The following is an 18,527-nucleotide window of genomic DNA, read 5'->3' on the forward strand; positions in this document are numbered from 1 at the left end:
TTAAAAAAAAGAAAGGAAAAATAAAAGAATAGAAAAAATAAAAGAAAAAAATGGCAACATGTTCTAGAAGACGTATTCGTGTGTGTATCTGCGCGCACGTGCATATTGGGGGATCATAAATGTAAGAATACGTGTTCATGGTGGAAAATAGAGAAATACATAAAGAAATGAAATATAAAATCACCCCAATTCCAGTAGCCAAAAAGTCATGACTGTTCTATCTGGAGGCATATTTTACATCTAATTCCATGTCTAATGATTTTACTTTTCCTGTGACGATCAGCGATTGTTTCCAAAATCATTTAATATTCTTTGAAGCTGTGAACTTAACACGGCCCTTCAAGATTCCATTTACAGATGTGGCACTAATTTGGCCATTCTCCAGGGTGGTATGGGACTTGATCTCATAAACCTTGCAGGCTAGATGTCTGGGTAGTAAGTACATTCTCAACAGTTTTGCCTCGGACTAGTAGGGTTCCTGGCATGGAGCGTGGAGACCCTACCCCACATCCCCTGCTGATCACTAACGTCTCTGGCCAGCTGTTGACCCTCCGGAGGGGGCACCAGAGCTCCTTCTGGGAAGTCAGTCCTTTTCGCAGACATTAGCCCACTTATCCTTGTGAATGGGCTGCTGGGGCTGCCCGATGGGCTGGCTGAGAAGGTGAAACCCTCAGGGGCGGGCTTCCCTGGTGAGAGGGTCCAGGCGTCTCCCCTGCTGTCAAAGGCTGCTGTGTCCCTGGGTCATCTCCTCCCCACCTTTCTCATGATCTGGCAGTCAGGTCCAGGCCGGTCACCTGCAGACGGGGCTGAACGACCCGAGTGTTCTGCGGGGCGAATCCTGCAGGCGGGGATACTCAGAGCTGCACCTCAGGGTTCCCAGGAGCCCACCACTGTGGCTCTCTGCTCCGTAGGACCTGGTAACTCACAAAACTTTTTTTTTTTTTTTGCTTACAAAAGTTTTAAAAAAAAAGTTTACTGGGGACTAGTGAGCCCTTTCTGTGACACGGCTAGGGAAACATCTGGTAGAATTTGTTGTTCTAGCTGCTGTGTCCACAGCCTTCTCTCCTGCTTGGTTCTTTCTAGAGACCCAGGAGATGCACTTACCGTCCCTGCCTCACCCTCTGTCGTTTCCGCCGTATCCTCTTCCCCTGGGCTACGGGGTCATTTTCCACTTTTTACTTACAACCTGCATTGGCTTTAAATTCATCTGCCTTATTTTTCATCTTCGTAAAATCTTTTTTCTCCTTAAATGGTCCCTTCTTCCTCATTGCCTGACGCTCTTTCTTAAGCGCCGTGTTCTCTCGGCTCTCAGAGACCAGCTACTAGAAGCTGGCTACAGATTTCTTCTGTGCGTCCTGGCAGATTGCTTTCGGAGGAAGGCGTTTGCTCAGGAAGCCTTTAGAGGAGCCCCTGTGTCTTGATCTGCGGTGTATTACCCGGGGGCCAAACACTGCCTTCTGAGCACTCACCCTTCCCGAGGGAGGTACAGGCCCATATAGACTTGCCCCAGGTCTGGATTACCTAATGCAGCCACAAAATAAAGCGAGAGTTCAAAGGAACCTCCTATGAAATTTGACGGTTTTAACAATGGGATGGTTTTAGCAACCATGACGAACTTTCCCAGATCTCTCCTGTCATCTCTCTCTGGTAAGAGCTTCACAAATCGCCCACCCACGTTGAACCACCAACAAAATCACTTACCATCAAGCGGCCATTCAGCAAACACTCACTGAACGTGCATTTACTCTGTATCGGGCCCCACGGTGGGAACTAGAGATTCCACAGTGGGCCAGGCAGACCCCATCTCCGCACTTGGGAGCTGTTTTGGGAAGTGGGGGTGGGCGGAGCAGTAGACTGTGAGGGGGGCACCCCCACTTAGCTTCGGGTGATGTGGAGAGGCTCCTGGAGGAAGCTATGTGCGTAGAAGGTCCAGCGAGCCTGAGGGACACTGTCCTGCATCCACCAGATACCCACTGTGCTGGGCTCTCTGCTCCGTTCCGAGCGGACCGGCGAGCGAGGGCATCCCTGCTGTGGGGGGCCAGGCAGCAGGCAGACGCTAGAATTACAGCATCGTGTCACAGGAGTAACTGCTCGGAAGGGCCAGCGGGGTGAGAGGTTGGAGGGTCTCTCTGGGGTGGGGGTCGTGGTCACTAAGGCAGACCGGGAAGACCCCTCCAAGGGGGGGCAAGTTGGGCAGAGAAATGAGAGAGGGGAGAGGGCATTCCAGGCAGAGGTAACAGCGAGGGCAAGTGTGTAGAGACTGGACCAGCGGTAAGGGCCACGGGGCTGCAGGGGCGTGAGGGAGGCCACCAGCCTGGAGAGGAGAGCGGAGCCCTGGATCTCAGAGCCTCAGAGGCCACGGGAAGGAGTGTGGGTGTTATTCTGGGTGTGAGGAGAAGCCAAGCAGGCTTTGACCAGGTATGTGTGGGAAGGACAGAGAGGGACACAGTCGGACGATCAGCTGTCGGGGTGGCAGCTGTGGAGTGGACGGACACCAGGAAGACCAGCCCCGGGACACAAAGATGCTCGCTGGGCAGGTGGCAGTAAGAGCTCTCCAGGCTCGGAGCTGTCTTTACATCTCAGAATAGAATTGACCTCTGTGACCGTAACCATCCCCCCATGCCCAGGGTCATGCAGACGCACACAAGCCCGTGCCACCTGACGTCTCTCGGCACCCCAGAGCCCTCGGAAGCTTAAGGATGTAGAAGGAATGATGGAATTCGAGGGTCGCCCATCGGCAACCAGCACAACGACGGGTGTCTCCCGCAAGAATCCTTAGGGGCCACTCAGTCTGGCGGGCAGGGGTCTGATGGGAAACAGGAGGGCGATCTCAGCTCAAAATACCTCCCAGCAAAGTCACATCATCATTTCCAAGGGGGCAAACCCATAACTTTCCGCAGAGAAACCTGGCAGAGCCTACCTTGACCAAGTGAGCCAAGTGAACCCAGCCGAGAACAGGGCACAGCGGCATCATGTGCCCCTGGACAAAGACCCAGGTGGCTTCAGTGTTCTTTCCAAAACCAAAAGCAAGGGACATTCCACAGAAGAACTGGTTAGGATTTTCTGGCAGGTCACGGTTGTGAAAGACAAGGAGAGCCCGAGAGGCTGTCCCAGGTTGAAGCTGAGCGAGGGGATGCAGCTCGAGACGCCATGCGTGATGGTGAGGCCGGAGGGAAGATGGGGGTGGGGGAGTTGGTCAAATTGCAGGAAGGTCTGCGGGTTAATTTTTGTTCGTTTGATTGTTTATTTATTTATTCGACACACAGAGAGAGATCACAAGCAGGCAGAGAGAGGCAGGCAGAGAGAGAGGGGGAAGCAGTCTCCCCACCGAGCAGAGAGCCCGACGCGGGGCTCGATCCCACGACCCCGAGACCATGACCCGAGCCGAAGGCAGAGGCTCAACCCACTGAGCCACCCAGGTGACCCAGGTCTGTGGGTTAAATCCTCATGCTGCTGCCGTGTCTCTCTCCTGGTTCTCCTTGCCCTGGGATTATGCAGGAGAATGTCCTTATTTTTAGGAGCTGTGCGATGAAGTATTGAGAGGTAAAAAGAGGTAGGGGGGACAAAAAACGAAGTAGTACGTAGAGCAGTGAATTCTGTCTCGCAGTTCTGTGGGTGCCTGGGGATTTCTCCAGGCTTCATCAGGCCTGGCTGTTGTGGGGGCATCTGCCTGCAAGTCTCCCATGTGGGCCCTCGGCATGGAGTTCAATGGGCCTTCGGTTCTCCTCCCGTGGCTTCTCATCCCCGGGTCATGGGAGCAAAGGATTTTCATCCGTCTCTCCCTGATGATGGGGTCTGCTCATACTAAGGCAGGATCAGAGGTTCTGTGGCAAAGGAGCACAGGGAGCAGTCCGTGGAAGAGGGTTGGTCAGTGGACTCATTTTCAAACTGATCACAAAACTAATTTTTCTTTTCTTGAGATAACGCAGGAAAGTACACTTTTTTTGGTGTCCCATTCTAAGAATTTTGATAAAGATTTGGTTGCATTACCACCACTGCAGTAATGCCCCTTAGAGTCAGCCCTTCCCTTCCCGACCCCCAGCAACCACAGATCTGTTTTCTGTCCCTATGGGGTTGCTGTTTTCCAGAATGTCCTATAAGGGGAATCGTACAGTGCGGAGCCTTTCAAATCTGGCTCTTTAACTTAGCATAACACTTCTGAGAGTCTGTGGTGCTGTAGCGTGGATTAGTAGTTTGTTCCTTTTTGCTGGCTGAGTAGTATTTCATTGTATGGATGTACCACAACTTATTTATCCACTCATCCAATGGAGAACCACTAAGTTGTTTCCAGTGACTGATGACTCTGAATGGAGCTGCTATAAACATTCATGTAGAGATTTTGATGCAAACATTGTCGCTTCTCTAGAGGAAACGCATAGGGATACGATGGCTGGGGCACACAGGAAGAGTGTGCTTAACTTTATGAGGAACTGCCGAACCCCTTTCCAGACCACCTTCCAGGCCAGTAGTAATGCCCGGGAGTCCCCCCAGGTCCTTGCCAGCACTCGATATTGTCAGCCTGGTTTATTTTAGCTGTCCCAGTAGGTGTGCAGTGGCATCTCACTGTGGTCCGCGTGCTCGTTTTCACAATGAACACCGACGTTGAGCATCTTTTCATGGGCTCATTTGCCATTCGTGCATTTTCTTTGCTGAAATGTCTGTTCAGATCTTTTGTGCTTTTTTTGAATGCGTTCTTCGTTTGCTCATTGTTTAGTTTGGAGAGTCCTTTACAAATGCTAGATACTGTCTTTGTCAGATTCGTGTTTTGTAAATGTTTCTCCCAGTCTTTAGCTCACCTTTTTCATTTTCCTACCTGTGTCTCTCAGAGCACAATTTGAAAATGAAATCTGACTTACTGTTACCGTCCTTCATAGATAGTGCTTTTGATGGGGTAGGTGAGAAATCTTTGCCTAGCCTGCGGTCAGAAAGTTTTTCTCCTGGGCCATCTTCTAGAAGTTTTATAGTTTTGAGTTGTGTATACGGGTCTGTGATCCATTTTGGGGTATTGAGGGGGTTCTAAAATGTGAGATACGGGTTGAGATTCATCTTTTTCTGCATCGGTGTTCAGTTCTAACACCACTTTTTAAAAAGATTTTATTTATTTATTTGATGGGGGCGGGCACAACCTGGGGGGTGGCAGCAGACAGGGGGAGAGGAAGAAGCAGACTCCCCACCGAGCAGAGAGCCCAATGCGGGGCTCGATCCCAGGACCCTGAGATCACCAGCTGAGCCACCCAGGCATCCCTCTAAAACCATTTGTTGAGAAAACTGTTGCAGAGTGAATTCACGGGGATCATGTGTTTGGATAGTTGGAGGATGGGAGGGGAGATAGAAGTGTCTGATGGGCAGACCCCAAGTGCCCCTGTGACCCCGCCTAGGCACCAGGTCTTGGATTTCCAGCCTCCCTATGGGCCGTGGGCCATCAGGCAGGCCCTGTCAGAGAGAAAATCCTGCCATGGACCTTGCCAGGCCTTGTGTGGTTGCTGTTTAACACCTTGGGTGCAAATGAGCTTTTCTTACGACAACTGAGGGTTTGAATGCTGTTCCAAGCAGGTGCTGTCCATGCAACCTTTGTTGTTAGGTTTGTGGTGGGTGGGGACTCCCCCCCCCAACAGCCCCCGCCTCTTGAACTCCCTGCTCCAAGAAGAACCTGGGGAGATGCCAAAACACGTTTCTACAGGGCAGGATGGGAGCAGGGCCTGGCAGAGTCGTCAGCAGAGTCCAGGAGTGAGAGGGGAGCACATGTCGTGGGCCCCAGTGTAAGTGGGGAGGACGGAGCCGGGAAGGCGAGGCCTGGTGATAGTGGCATAGTCGGTGCCTTTCTCTCTGTGGTGGGAGATGGCCCTGCTTGGTCTCTGCTTGGTCTTGATGGCAGAGATCCTCTTTCTGGGATTTCTGCCCCGAGGAAAGAACCGAACATGTGGGCCAGAGTTTGTCCCACTGCTCTGTTTAGGATGACAAAGGATGAAATGAGTCTGGGCACGTTTTCCTAGTGGAACGCCAGGCAGCTACTGAGGGGGTGATGCACACGGACATGTCACAGTCAGGAGAGGGATTGTGAGATCCCACTGGGGGAGAAGAGTGAGCTCTGGGGCTCTGTACGTACAGTGAAGGCATTGTTGCAAACATTAGATGTTCATGTAAGCATCTATATTTCATTCTTTTACCTGAACGCTTTTGCAACCAGTTCCTTCCATAAGCAGCCCTTAATCCCCGGAGCTGTAGTGTCAGGGTTTTATTTTAATCAGGAGTCCTGCCCTCTTCTCCTCCTGGACCTTTCGTCAGGTCCACTGCCAAGGAGCTGGGAGCCCAGGGGGAGAGAAGAGCCGGACTTCAGAGGAGGGAAGGAGGGGCGGGGCTCCCAGGCAGGGGTGGAGGGAGCCCCCAGCAGGGGTCAGCAGTGGGGAGGGCTTCCAGAACTCCGGCCACACCCCTGGCTCCTCCCTGTCATCACAGGCGTTCGTCCGCTCACGGCTGCTCAGGGACCCGTGAGTTTTAAATTTGTGTTGGTGATAGTACTAAATATTAAAATAAAATTAATTAAAATAAAATTTTATTAAATAAAATATTATTAAAATAAAATTTTAGATGGAGGGCATATTAAAATACGTATTAAAATAAATTTTAACTTTATTAAAATTTATGTGTTAAAATAAAATTTTATTAAAATAAAATTTTAAATATTTAAAAATATTTTTATTGTATTAAATTAAAATTAATAGAATAAAATTTTATTAAAAATTTTATTAAAGATAAAATAAAATAAAATATTAAAATAAATTAAAATGTATTAAAATAAAATAAAATTATTTTTATTTATCAAAATAAAATTTTAGATTGTATTAAAATAAAATTTTAAATACTTAAAAATATTTTTGTATTAAATTAAAATTATTAAAATAAAATTTTATTTAAAAATTTATTAAAAATAAAATAAAATATTAAAATAAAATAAAATGTATTAAAATAAAATAAAATTATTTTTATTTATTAAAATAAAATTTTAGGTTGTATTAAAATAAAATTTTAGATTGAGGGCCCCCGCATAAAACAGATACACATACAATATAGGTACTCTGTAAAAGAAGATGGTGGCCTAGGCTCTGTCTGTTGGGGACCTGTTGTCTCCCCACACATACACACCAGGCTCCTGCCTACGTCATTGGTTGGTACAACAGAAGATGGACTAGGGTTTCTGGCAGAGGAGCTGGGGCAGCTGAGACATTGAGAAAGGCACTCAAGGGGCTTGTGACAGTGGCAGTTTACTACCTGGGATGGAAGTATTTCAACATTTTAACCAACAAGTCCGCATGTCATCCATGGACAGATGGTCAAAAGATGGATGGATAAGTAGAAAGATGAAAAGATGGGTGAATGGATGGTTGGATGGGTGAATGGATGAGTGGTTGGATGGTAGATGGGTGGGTGGGTGGATGGGTAGGGTAGGTGGATGGTTGGGTGGGCGGGTGGGTGGATGGATGGACGAATGGAAGAACACAGATGAATGAATGACAGATGGGTGAGAGGAATGAAAGAACAGTGTGTTGGGGTGCCTGGGTGGCTCAGTGGGTTAAAGCCTCTGCCTTCGGGTCGGGTCATGATCCCAGGGTCCTGGGATCGAGCCCCGCATTGGGCGCTCTGCTCAGCAGGGAGCCTGCTTCCCTTCCTCTCTCTCTGCCTGCCTCTCTGCCTACTTGTGATCTCTGTCTGTCAAGTAAATAAATTTTTAAAATCTTAAAAAAAAAAAAAACAGTGGGTTGTGGAACAAGGTAGAAGAGAGTGAAGGCAGAGGGTTGGAGGATGGATGGAAAGGTGGGAGGATGAATGCATATGTGCAAGGACTGAAGGAAGGAAGGGAGGGTGGCTGGAAGGACATGTGAATGGAGGTCCTGCGGGCTCCAGAGTGAAACCCGTCAGTGATGGCCTGGTCTTGGCCCTGGACGCCCGCAGGCAGCTTCCTGGTGCCCTACCTCGTCATGCTCATTGTGGAGGGCATGCCTCTCCTGTACCTGGAACTGGCCGTGGGGCAGCGCATGCGGCAGGGAAGCATCGGCGCCTGGAAGACCATCAGCCCCTACCTTGGTGGTGTCGGTAAGTGGGTCCTCTCCCATCTGGGGCCCCTGGAGACCCCCTGCTGTATTCCCGGGCACCAGGGAGTGGGGGTGGGAGCCCACGGGCAGAGCGGCTGGAGCAAGGAGCCCGCACAGGTTCTAAGAGCAAGCCCTTGAGGGTGGACACACGGCCCAGGTTGGGGGGCTGTAGAACGCCAGGAGAGAGGGCAGGATTTCTTACTCGTGTGCCACTAAGAAAGGGGAGATGTGTACCCACTGGGGAGTGGATGCCACATTGCTTCTCTTCTCCAGGCCTCCGTTTGCTTTTCTGTAAAAGGAAGCTGCCCCATCAAGGAGCTGTAACTTGAGCTCTACTTGAGCTCTGCTGATGGCTGGGAACCACGTCTCCCGCTCCGTGAGCACCTGCTCTGTGCCAGGTGCCTGCTAGTACCATAGATGCTCACGGGCACGCACTCTGGGTCACAGCGCTGAGAGCCTGCGGGATGCGTTGGTCCCTCCGTGCACGGAGGCAGAGCCTGCAAGCCCACCTCCCCCGAGCGGCTACCGGCGGGCGTCCGGGCACCTCTCGGAGATCGTCAACCTCCTCCGTGCAACCCTCACGTTTCAGGGATGCCTGGGCACTGCGGGTGGGACTTTGACCCACATGGGCCACGGTGTCTTGGGCTCCACCCTCCCGCCCCCAGGCAGGAAGGCAGGCAGGGGCGCAGAGTGGTGTTTTGGGAGCAGCGGGGACATACGTGGGCCTGGGATGTAGCTTTTGGGCAGAAGCGATGCGTCCGTGCCCTCCCAGACCATCTCCAAACCGGCCTCCTCATCCTGAAGGGCTGTTAATTTTTAACAAGGAGGCGTGTGGTTTTACAATCGGCCCACGTCATCAATCACAGAGGGCTTCTCCAAGGTGGCATTTGCTGCCTCATAGGAAAGCTACCAGATGCTCGTGCCAAGCCCGGGTGCAGGCGAATGTTTAACCACTGGCCCTCGAGGAGGGGTGGGGGTAGGCAGGGTCTGGCTGTAGTGTTCACCAGTGCCCCCAGTGTAAATATTTGCACTGGCGGCGGGGGGCTGCAGACCCTCCCTACGATGTCCCACAGGGCGGGGGTGTCTCTGGGGGGCTGGTGTGGGTGGGTGTCATGCACCCATGCCCCAGGGCCCTGCAGGCTGCCCAGGTCAGCGCCGACCTGTCCCCTCTCCTCCTGGCACCCTGTCCCACACCCTTGCTCCCTGCTGCCATGAAGCTGGGCTGGGCACAAGGGACCCCACTTGAGGGGAACCCCAGGGGACATCTGTGACCTCCAGCATCGGGGTGGCACTGGGCAGGGTCAGCAGGCCACTCACACTCCGTGCTGAGCCCATGCCTGCCCCATCACAGCCGAGCTCTCTCGGGCCATCTCCCTGCCTCATTTTCTCTCCTGGGAAGTGTGGGTAATAATGCCCGCCCCCCCCCCCCACCTGTGACCACATTGTTACCAAGACCTAAAGTCCAGCAGGTGTTTGACATCGGACCTGGCACTGAAGTGTGACAGACTGGCATTGGACTCATGTCCTCAAGGCCGGGGAGTGAGGTTGTGGGGACGGACTGGCTCTTAGGGGCCCGCGGGCACGTGGCCACAGCTGGCCCTCCTGCAAAGCGGCCCGAGGAGGCTTTGCTGTCCTGGTGCAGTCACCAGGGCGCGTCCCGCGCTGGTGGACACGGGCCAGGCCTCAGTGCCCCTCTGCCTCCTCCCAGGCCTGGCCAGCGTGGTGGTGTCCTTCTTCCTGTCCATGTACTACAACATCATCAACGCCTGGGCCTTCTGGTACCTCTTCCACTCCTTCCAGGTGAGTCAGCCCAGGTGGGGAGCAGGAGCCACCCCTAGGGGACAGCCTCGGGGGCTGGGGTCCGGGGCAGGCCCAGCACCCCAAGCCAAGCGGAGGGCTCCTGCCGTGGTATGCACATGTGCGTGTGTGGCTCCATGTTCCCTCTGAAAGATAGGACCCCTCCACCCTCCACAAAATATTGAGCAGCACCCCTGGAAATCTGTGCAGAGATCCCCTGGGGAGGGATTCGGCCAACCCAGCAAGACAGGAGGGGAGGCCTTCCTCCTCCTCCGGGTCACCCCCCACCCCTCCCTGCTCCGGTCACTTGTCCTTCCAGCTTTCCGACTCCAGGCTGAGCCCCCACTTTTCCCTGCAGACCCGAGTTCTCCTAGAAGGACCATTGGCCCCCCTGTAACACAGTAGGGACTGCTCCCAAAGATAAACATTTTAAACACATACTTCTGAAGATAGCCGCAGCGGACGCTCATGGTAGTGAGTGGGAGGGGGCTGAAAATCACAGAGAAGAGAGAACCCCGATTCCTCGCGAGGTGCTCCTTGTGTCCAAGCCAAGAGGAGTTTTCGCTTCTGCCGCCCGTGCTCAGTGCCTTTTGTCATTGCCTGCCCTCCACTCGCGGGGACCCCCCCCCGCCAGCCTCTGCCCCCTCTTGCCCTCCAGCAGCCCCCTTCTGTCTCGGACAGAAGGTCACTGGGCAGATGCCACACCCTTTGCCCCTGACCCAGGCCTTCACAGGACAGACACTATCCCCAAGTCCTGAAAGCAAGGCAGGGCTGGCCATGCACTATGGACTAACCCCAGCTTGTGGGGCCGCTCTCTGGAGCACAAGGGCTCAGCCTTGAATCTTTGGCACCCCAAGTAATGCTTGGGTGAATGACCTCAATGAGAGGGACTTGGCATCTACACTCAGAAGATAGTACGTCCACACCCCACTCTGACCTGTCTGGTCACCCCGCTGGAAAATTCCCTGTGTACATCCTTGACAGGAAGGACTCCCTGCTCTGAGCTCATCTCCCTGACTCCACAGCCCTGCCCATCCTCCAGCTTCTGGGTAGAAACAGCAGCTCCTTGTACTCTCCCCACGGGTGTCAGTTCCTGCTCCTCTGTGCAGACCTGTCATGTGTAGTTGGGCAGGTCACGCACTGAACAAGAGCCCTCCAGCTAAAGAGTTGCTGTGTACATCGCCGGTGTCGCAGATCTGTATTGAGCTTGCGATGCCTGTCCGTGCCCCTGACCGGCCCTCCCGTTCCCTGCCCAGAGCTCTCTACCAGGGCAAGTCCCATCCTTTCCCACTCAGCCCTCACCTGTCTGTATAAATGCTTCTTTTGATCCCAAAGGATCCCCTGCCGTGGTCCGTGTGCCCGCTGAACGACAACCACACGGGCTACGACGAGGAGTGCGAGAAGGCGTCCTCCACCCAGTACTTCTGGTACAGGAAAACCCTCAACATCTCCCCATCCATCCAGGACAGCGGGCGCGTGCAGTGGGAGCCGGCGCTCTGCCTCGTCCTGGCCTGGCTGGTGGTGTACCTGTGCGTCCTGAGGGGCACCCAGTCCACTGGCAAGGTGGGGACGGCAGAGCCCCTGCCTGGGGCTGGGCACTGCCAACGGCTGCCTTCTGCGCTCCGGGGGTGGGGGAGGGGGTGCGGGGGACACTGCGCTGGTGGGGAGGGTACGGACACGAATCACCTACCAGGCCACCAGGCACATGGCCAGTGGTGCTCCAAGTTGTCATCTTGAAAGGAGGACTTTTCCACTGCCTAAAAAGATGAGCGTTTCTGTGCCAGCCAGCCCCACATCCATACCACTCAAGGGGCGCCAAGCAACTAGACAGTGAGTTTTCCCTTCCCTGGCGATGTCCCCATGACGCCCTTGCTGCTGGCCCTCCAATTTAGCGGCATGGTTGGTGTCACCCAGAGAGCTTGTAGAGCTCTGATGTCTCACTCCTCCCTGCCCGCCCTCCCCGGGAATCCCTGGAATCATTAGTGTGGAGAGGAACCTGAGCGTGGGTAGATGAAAGCTCCCCCAGGTGATTCTGATCTGCAGCTGAGTCTCAGAACCTTTGCTCTAAGCTGCTGTCAATGACCTTGCAGAGCTGTCCGGCCGGATGGATGACCCTTCCCTTGTTGGTGCCTCCCCAGGTTTATTCTCCTGCAGGGGCTCGGATGCTCTTTGATCTGCCCCATGGAGAAAGTGTTCCTACAGTCACTCCAGCACCTGGCATCTTTCTGGAGCTGCAGCAGATGCCCTACCCTCCCCCCTCTCAGGGCGTGCTCCGTCCGCATACTCGGGCGCTCGTCCTACCTGATCCCTTGTGGGTTGGGTGTGCACCTTGTCTCCATCTTGGGGAGCCCTTCATGGTAGGGTTCATCATCCCACTCACGTGAGGCATCAAGGGGCAGAGGGACTTGCCCAAGGGCACCAACCAGTGAGGGCGGAGCCTGGGCAGACCCAGCTTTGCCCCTGAAACTCCCCAACCTCTTGGTTTGGTGAGCTACCTTCTGCTTGTTCTTCCCGGACTTTCGTGACATAATTCACCCCAACTTCTCCCTTTAGAAGGTCCTAAGAGGCCACCAGTCCTCATCCTCTTGACCACCTGGGTCGCCTCCTGCAGCCCCACCGTGTTGCTTTAGAGGCCGCAAGACCAGAACTGCTCGTGATATTTTAGGTGACCTGTGATGACCCCAGGGCCATGCCCATCCCACGGCCAGGCTGAGGGACTAATGAGTCCTCTCTGGAAGAATTTAGAGCCTGCAGCTTCTCACGTACTCACGCCGTCCCATCTTGAAGCTTGGTTCATAGTTTATGCTCATAAAAAAAATGTTCTTTGCAATTTGTCTTTGCCAGATTATCATGAACGTGACAAAGATCTGAGGGCAGCGTCTGTAAACTTGGAGATTTAATGAGGCCATCTTTTTTCGCGATCATTTATAAATGTGTGAAATGAGGTCATGTCCTGCCATGAACTTTTACTATTTCCTCTGCTCAGGCCACACCCCCTCTCCATGCAAAAGTACCCCTGCAGCTTTATTTATGGGGGAGTAATTCAGTTAAAAACTGTGTACTATTTCCTGGCCTCTTCTCTTGGAATCTCCTTCCCCCCACACCCCAACTTCAAGAGTCGTCATGAATGGGTCAGAAATGGTCTCTTCCCATGGTGTCGGCTGGGTCACCTGTCCAGCCTCCCCGATGGGAAAGAAGTGAGCCCAGAGTGCTTCTGGGAAACTTACTGACTTGAGGGGAAGGAGGGAAGTTCCGAGGGTCTGCCCTCGGTATCCCGGAAGTGTCCACCAGTTATGGGCATTGGTTACCCCTCTCCAGTTGTCCTCAATGGTCTTCAGCTCACTGGCCCCCTGTCCTCGACCACATCTGTCTCCATCTTGCTCCTGGAGTATTTTCCTATCAAGTCAGCTGGCTTGATGGCTCTTCTCAAATTACAATGGCCTCTGAGAAGAATCAGTGATGAGACAGGCCCCACCTCTGCCTGCTGTCCCCCGGGGGTGAGAGGGTACGAACCGCTCCTCTGGTGGCCTTGGAGGGTTCCGGGCAAGATGGTGCCACACCTCAGCAGGAAATGGAGGCTGAGTGCGAGCCCATTTGGACATGGGCTTCCAACCAGATGAACCCAACCTTCAAGCAAAACTGCTTTCGCTGAAAGAATTTTGCAAAATACCTCTGTGCTTCCCGTAAAGAGACTCTGGTGCCTATATGGGTTGATTCAGAGAAAAAGTGCCGGGTCTGGTTTGAAGGTCGTGTAAGCGCATCAGCAGGCCCGGGGTACGACACCGCTGCCGGAACCACCGTGGAAACCAAGAATAAAATATCACTGAGCTCGCGATGCCTGTCAGCAGGGAAGGATTTGGTTGAAGAAAAATGCCACTCGTGCAGAAACAAAGTCAGATGATTGAATTTCTGTCATATTTCTGATAGGGACATTGTCCCCACACCAACATCATCACCTTTCCACGAGCCCTCATGGCGAAGTTTTTCTTGGGTCTCAGCTCTGGAGAGACATGCCGTGGCTTCAAGCCCCTGAGGGGTTTGTTTTGTTTTTTCTCCCCAGCCCAAACTCAGAACCATTCCAGCTGTCGATAGCCTGAATGCCCGAGACAGAGTGGCATGTTCTATGGGGACCACGCACGGGTCTGTCCCAGGGACAAAGGGGCCTGGTGATCGCGGGTCGCAGGGAGACTGACACTGCCCTCTGCTGCCCTCTGCTGCCCGCAGGTGGTATACTTCACCGCGTTGCTGCCTTACTGCGTGCTCATCATCTACCTGGTCCGGGGCCTCACGCTCCACGGAGCCACTAACGGCCTAGCCTACATGTTCACGCCCAAGGTACGGGCTGGAGGGAGGGGGACCCGCCGTCCTTCAGGATGGGTGGAAAGGGGGGGAGACCCAGGGAGGTGGGAGCGGTGTGGATTATGTATGAGCACTGGGTCCCCTCCTCAGCCAGGCCAGGGGGGCCTGTTTATGCTGGGGGCACTGAGTCTTTTGTCCGCCCATCCCCCTCATCCTCCCGGCACCCCAACCAACTACGGCCCTGGCCTCACGTCTGGTCTCGCACCCACCCTCCTAGCAGCCTGTGGACCGTGTGATTTGTCGTCCAACTGTCTCTCTCCCGCACCCCTTTCCCTGCAGGGGTGAATCCACTGCAGGGTATTCTGTGATCCCTCCCCAGCCCACCCGCTCCCCTGCGCCCCGCAGCCAACGCTCCTCTGGGGAGATGGGGGGTACTATTGCCTTTGGGACAAAACACGTTCTTCATTTAGCAAATCTGGCCCCCAGAAACAAAAGGACTGGCAGCACCCCCATCCCAAAATGCCCCCCACATTCCAGATGACCCCCAGCGTCTTAAATTAACTTCACACTGGACTTTCCAATTGCGCACATCCACTGGGAAGGGCGCCACGGGGGATCGGACGGGAGCGATGTGTGTGTCGGCCGCTGGGGAGTGGATGGGCTCTGGCTGGGAGCACAGGTGCGGTGGGTCCCCTGCTGCCAGGCCTCCCGCCCCCTACCGGCAGGTCACGGGGGTGGTTCAGTGGCCCCCTCCCCTGCCGGCTTTGCAGCTGGAGCAGCTGGCCAACCCCAAGGCCTGGATCAACGCGGCCACCCAGATCTTCTTCTCCCTGGGCCTGGGCTTCGGCAGCCTGATCGCCTTCGCCAGCTACAACGAGCCGTCCAACAACTGCCAGAAGCACGCCGTCATCGTGTCCCTCATCAACAGCTCCACCTCCATCTTTGCCAGCATCGTGACCTTCTCCATCTACGGCTTCAAGGCCACCTTCAACTACGAGAGCTGCTTGAACAAGTAAGCCCACCCCGGGCCGCGTCGGGTGGGGGGGGGGGCGCGTCCCCCCAAGCTCCCAGGGCCACCGGGAAGAGGTGGGCACCAGGAACGCAAGGGCTGAGGGGCAGAGGGCACCGGCTTTGCAGCCCTCCATCCAGGGCCCCAGCCTGGGCACCCCTGCCTTGAGGGGCTGAGGGCAGTTCAACAGACAAGCCTCATCTCCCTGACCTTGGAAGCGCCTCTGTGGGTGAGCCTTGAAGAGGACCGAGTCTGCTCTCTGTCTCCCCCTACCCAAAACACGACCACCCGCATCCAGACCACCCCAGCCCCCAGTCACCGGCCACAGTTGGCTACTTACAGATTTAAATGGGGGTGGATTTATATAATTAACTCAACTTTTAATTAATTTAATCAGTTGATTAAATGTTAATTAATCAGAGCAGTTGTGATTTTAAGTTAAATTAAGTCGGTTAAATTTCTGTTTAAATTGATTTCCACTTACATGTAAATGAGTTCAGGTCTGTTTCTCTGTTAGGCTCGCCACGTTCAAATGCTCAGCCACCACCCCCCCCCCGCCCCTTGGTTAATGGGGGCCCCAGAATATTCCCATCATCCCAAACATTCTGGAGGACCATGCTGGCCCAGAGGTGAAGGTGGCTTAGCTGGGTGGGTTGGTTTCTCATCTCTGGTCCTACTTGAGGCTCCTTCAAAGCCACTCAAAATCACACACCCCGCCCCCCCACCCCTGCTAAACTTTAAAAGGCCACGGATCAACAGATTCCCTTTGTTGGAGAGACCCTGCCCCATCAGAGGGGAAGGACCCCCAGCAGCCCAGCTTCAAGAGGGTTCCGTGACCGTGGCCTTTCTAATTAGCCAAGGTCCGCGTGGTCCTCTGCTCTGCAGGGTGATTCTGCTGCTGACCAATTCCTTTGACCTGGAGGATGGCTTTCTGACCGCCAGTAACCTGGAGCAGGTGAAGGACTACCTGGCGTCCACCTTCCCCGGCAAATACAGCGAGGTGCTCCCGCAGATGAGAAACTGCAGCTTGCAGGCAGAGCTGGCCACGGTAAGGCGCGGGCAAGGTCTCGGCCAGCTTCCCTGCACCGAGCGCCGCCCGCAGGGACAAGTGCAAGCCGGGGGGGGGGGGGGGGGGGGGGGGGGGGGGAGTGGCAGTCAGCCACAGGGTGGGGCCTGCGTGTCATTTGCCAGATGGAGTGACACCTTCTTTGCAAATGCCCTTGAGTTGGGGGGGACCTGCCGCTTCATACCCGGCGGGAGGCCTTTGTCATTAAGTTTGGTCCTCCTGAGTCCCTCCCATGCATGCTGCGGCATTGGAGGATCCTGGGGCCTGGAGCTGTTTCCATCACCGGTCATGCTGGGATCTCGGGCCTTCTGGTCTAAACCGTGGTTAGAGGTGTCTGGCTTCTCGGCCAGTCGTAGCTAAACAGCTTAAAGCAACTGGGGTACAAGCCCCCACCCCAGACCTCTTCTCCTGTGACTCAGGAGCTGGCTGAGCCCACCCCATGGTGGCTGCGCAGGGTGATTGACCCCTGGCACCCTGTCAACCTGGGCCACCTTCCCAGGGATCCTTGGCTCTGGCTCGGGCAGTCGGCTTGCATCACTGTTACTGATGGGCTCATTTCACGCACCAGGCAACACTGTCCTTCCTGGCTCTCTGCTCACCCCGGCCTGTTGCCTGACACCCCCTTCCCGCCCTCCCACCCCCTGCTCCCCAGCCCCCAGCTTTTGAGGCCTTGATCTGTTCCCTTTGGGCCTCAGCTCCTGTTCCGTGTTCTCATTTCAAAGTTCCTTTTTGTTTGGGGGTCCCTGGGAGCTTTCCTCCCTGACTTCTGTGTCCGAGAATGAGGGGGTGAGTGATGGATTCAGACTGTCTTTTTCTGTTGCATTTGTTGCTGCCTTACTCTCTGCAGTTTGGAACTGATCTAGCGAATTTCTCCTCTCGAATTTGTCCTCTGCCTTTTTAACTCAACCAGGTCTGAAATGCAACAGGGTCTTGACTTCCCGCCCACCCGGAACAGGGACTGTAGTGCGCGTCCATCTCGTCCCTCCAGTTTTAAATACCGCCTGTGTCCGCCTCTGTCCTTTCCTCAGCCCCTGTGTTGGAGGCTGTGCTGTTTTACACAACAGTGTGTGTCTCTCCTTGCCTTCGTGCACCTCTGGCTCCCCAGACATCTTCCGGGATCGTTTTCTCCCTTAAAATGCATTCCTTTAGAGCAGCTTGCTTTTTTCCCCTTTAGTTTTAATTCCAGTATCATTCCCGGACTGTGTTCCTTTCCGGTGTACAGCACCTGCTTCTTGATAAATTTCCTCGGATGTCGTCTGTATGCTAATGCCGATATTCAGTCCCCTCTTTTTAAAGGCTGTCTCCCCTGTGTGGAAGGTCCCAGGTTTATAGTTGTTTTCTCTGGACACTTCGGAGATGTTTGCCATGTGATTTCGGCTGCCTTGAAATGTCCTGTCCTCCTTCGAAGCTCTCGGCAGCCCCATGCTTTCACTCTGATTTCTCTGGCCCATCCCTCGGACTCTGGCCTCGGTGACCGAAGTGTGGATGTACTTTTTATTCATCCAACGTGGGTTGGATGAACGCGCCAGTACACCCCCAGCCCCAGGGTGGATTGGGTGAGGTTGGGGCTTCCTGGATCTACAGATCCACGTGTCTTTACCAGTTCTGGGAAATTCACACCCCTTACCTCTTTGTCATTGTCTATATTTGTATCTCTCTGCTCTGGAATTCCTTCCAGACCTCCGCATCCCGCCACTGCACGTCCACTCGCTTCTCTTTTATGTTTTCCCAGCCTCTTATCTTTTTTTTTTTTTTTCATTGTGGATCCGTTCCTGGAATATGCCTCCCAGTTCCCTAATTTTCTCTTCAGCTACAAGTATTTAGGTGTTGATGGAGCCTGTCGGTTCAGTGATTTGTTAAGCACAATTTTTTTTTCTCAGATTTGCTCCCCATGCTGAGTTTCCTGTGATATGCTTATTTTTGGTAGTTTTATCTTCTGCTTCTTCGAAAAGGTCCTACATAGCTGTTCCAGGGGTGGCCTTGGGCAGGAGAGTGAGGGCAGTAGGTTTCCTGACTGACCCCATGGAGAATTTGTTAGCTCATGATAATGATAAAAAGCAAGCCAACTTTAGCAGGTTTTGTTACTGTTTGTAAATTCTCTACAAGGGACCACCCCCTGTTGTCTGCACACGGAGCCTGTGAATCCCACTATGCTCGTTGGTATGCCAGGAGTCTGCCAAGCCAACCAGGGTCGGCCATTCTGGGGGAATGATTCCTAACTCTTTCCTCCGTGGCATGTCGTCTTTGGGTTTACACATCTGTTTGC

The 18,527-nt window shown here is 53.8% G+C and overlaps 1 protein-coding gene across 4 annotated transcripts in view; it reads left to right on the forward strand.

The window, feature by feature from the left end:
• SLC6A20 (solute carrier family 6 member 20) overlaps window positions 1-18,527 on the forward strand; it is a gene marked incomplete at both ends in the record, with an annotated part of 31,281 nt that overhangs the window by 6,292 nt on the left and 6,462 nt on the right. The window contains 6 exons of one of the 4 annotated variants that reach the window (XM_080810984.1): window positions 7,955-8,091; window positions 9,799-9,890; window positions 11,223-11,450; window positions 14,112-14,222; window positions 14,957-15,198; window positions 16,081-16,243. In XM_080810984.1, coding sequence (XP_080667110.1) covers window positions 7,955-8,091; window positions 9,799-9,890; window positions 11,223-11,450; window positions 14,112-14,222; window positions 14,957-15,198; window positions 16,081-16,243 — 973 coding nt within the window. Of the gene's footprint in view, window positions 1-7,954; window positions 8,092-9,798; window positions 9,891-11,222; window positions 11,451-14,111; window positions 14,223-14,911; window positions 15,199-16,080; window positions 16,244-18,527 lie in introns of all 4 variants that reach the window. The other 3 variants (XM_080810981.1, XM_080810982.1, XM_080810983.1) reach the window with 3 other exon arrangements.

This window comes from Martes martes (genome assembly GCF_963455335.1).
Source record: "Martes martes genome assembly, chromosome: 1".
NCBI classification, from domain to species: Eukaryota; Metazoa; Chordata; class Mammalia; order Carnivora; family Mustelidae; genus Martes; species Martes martes.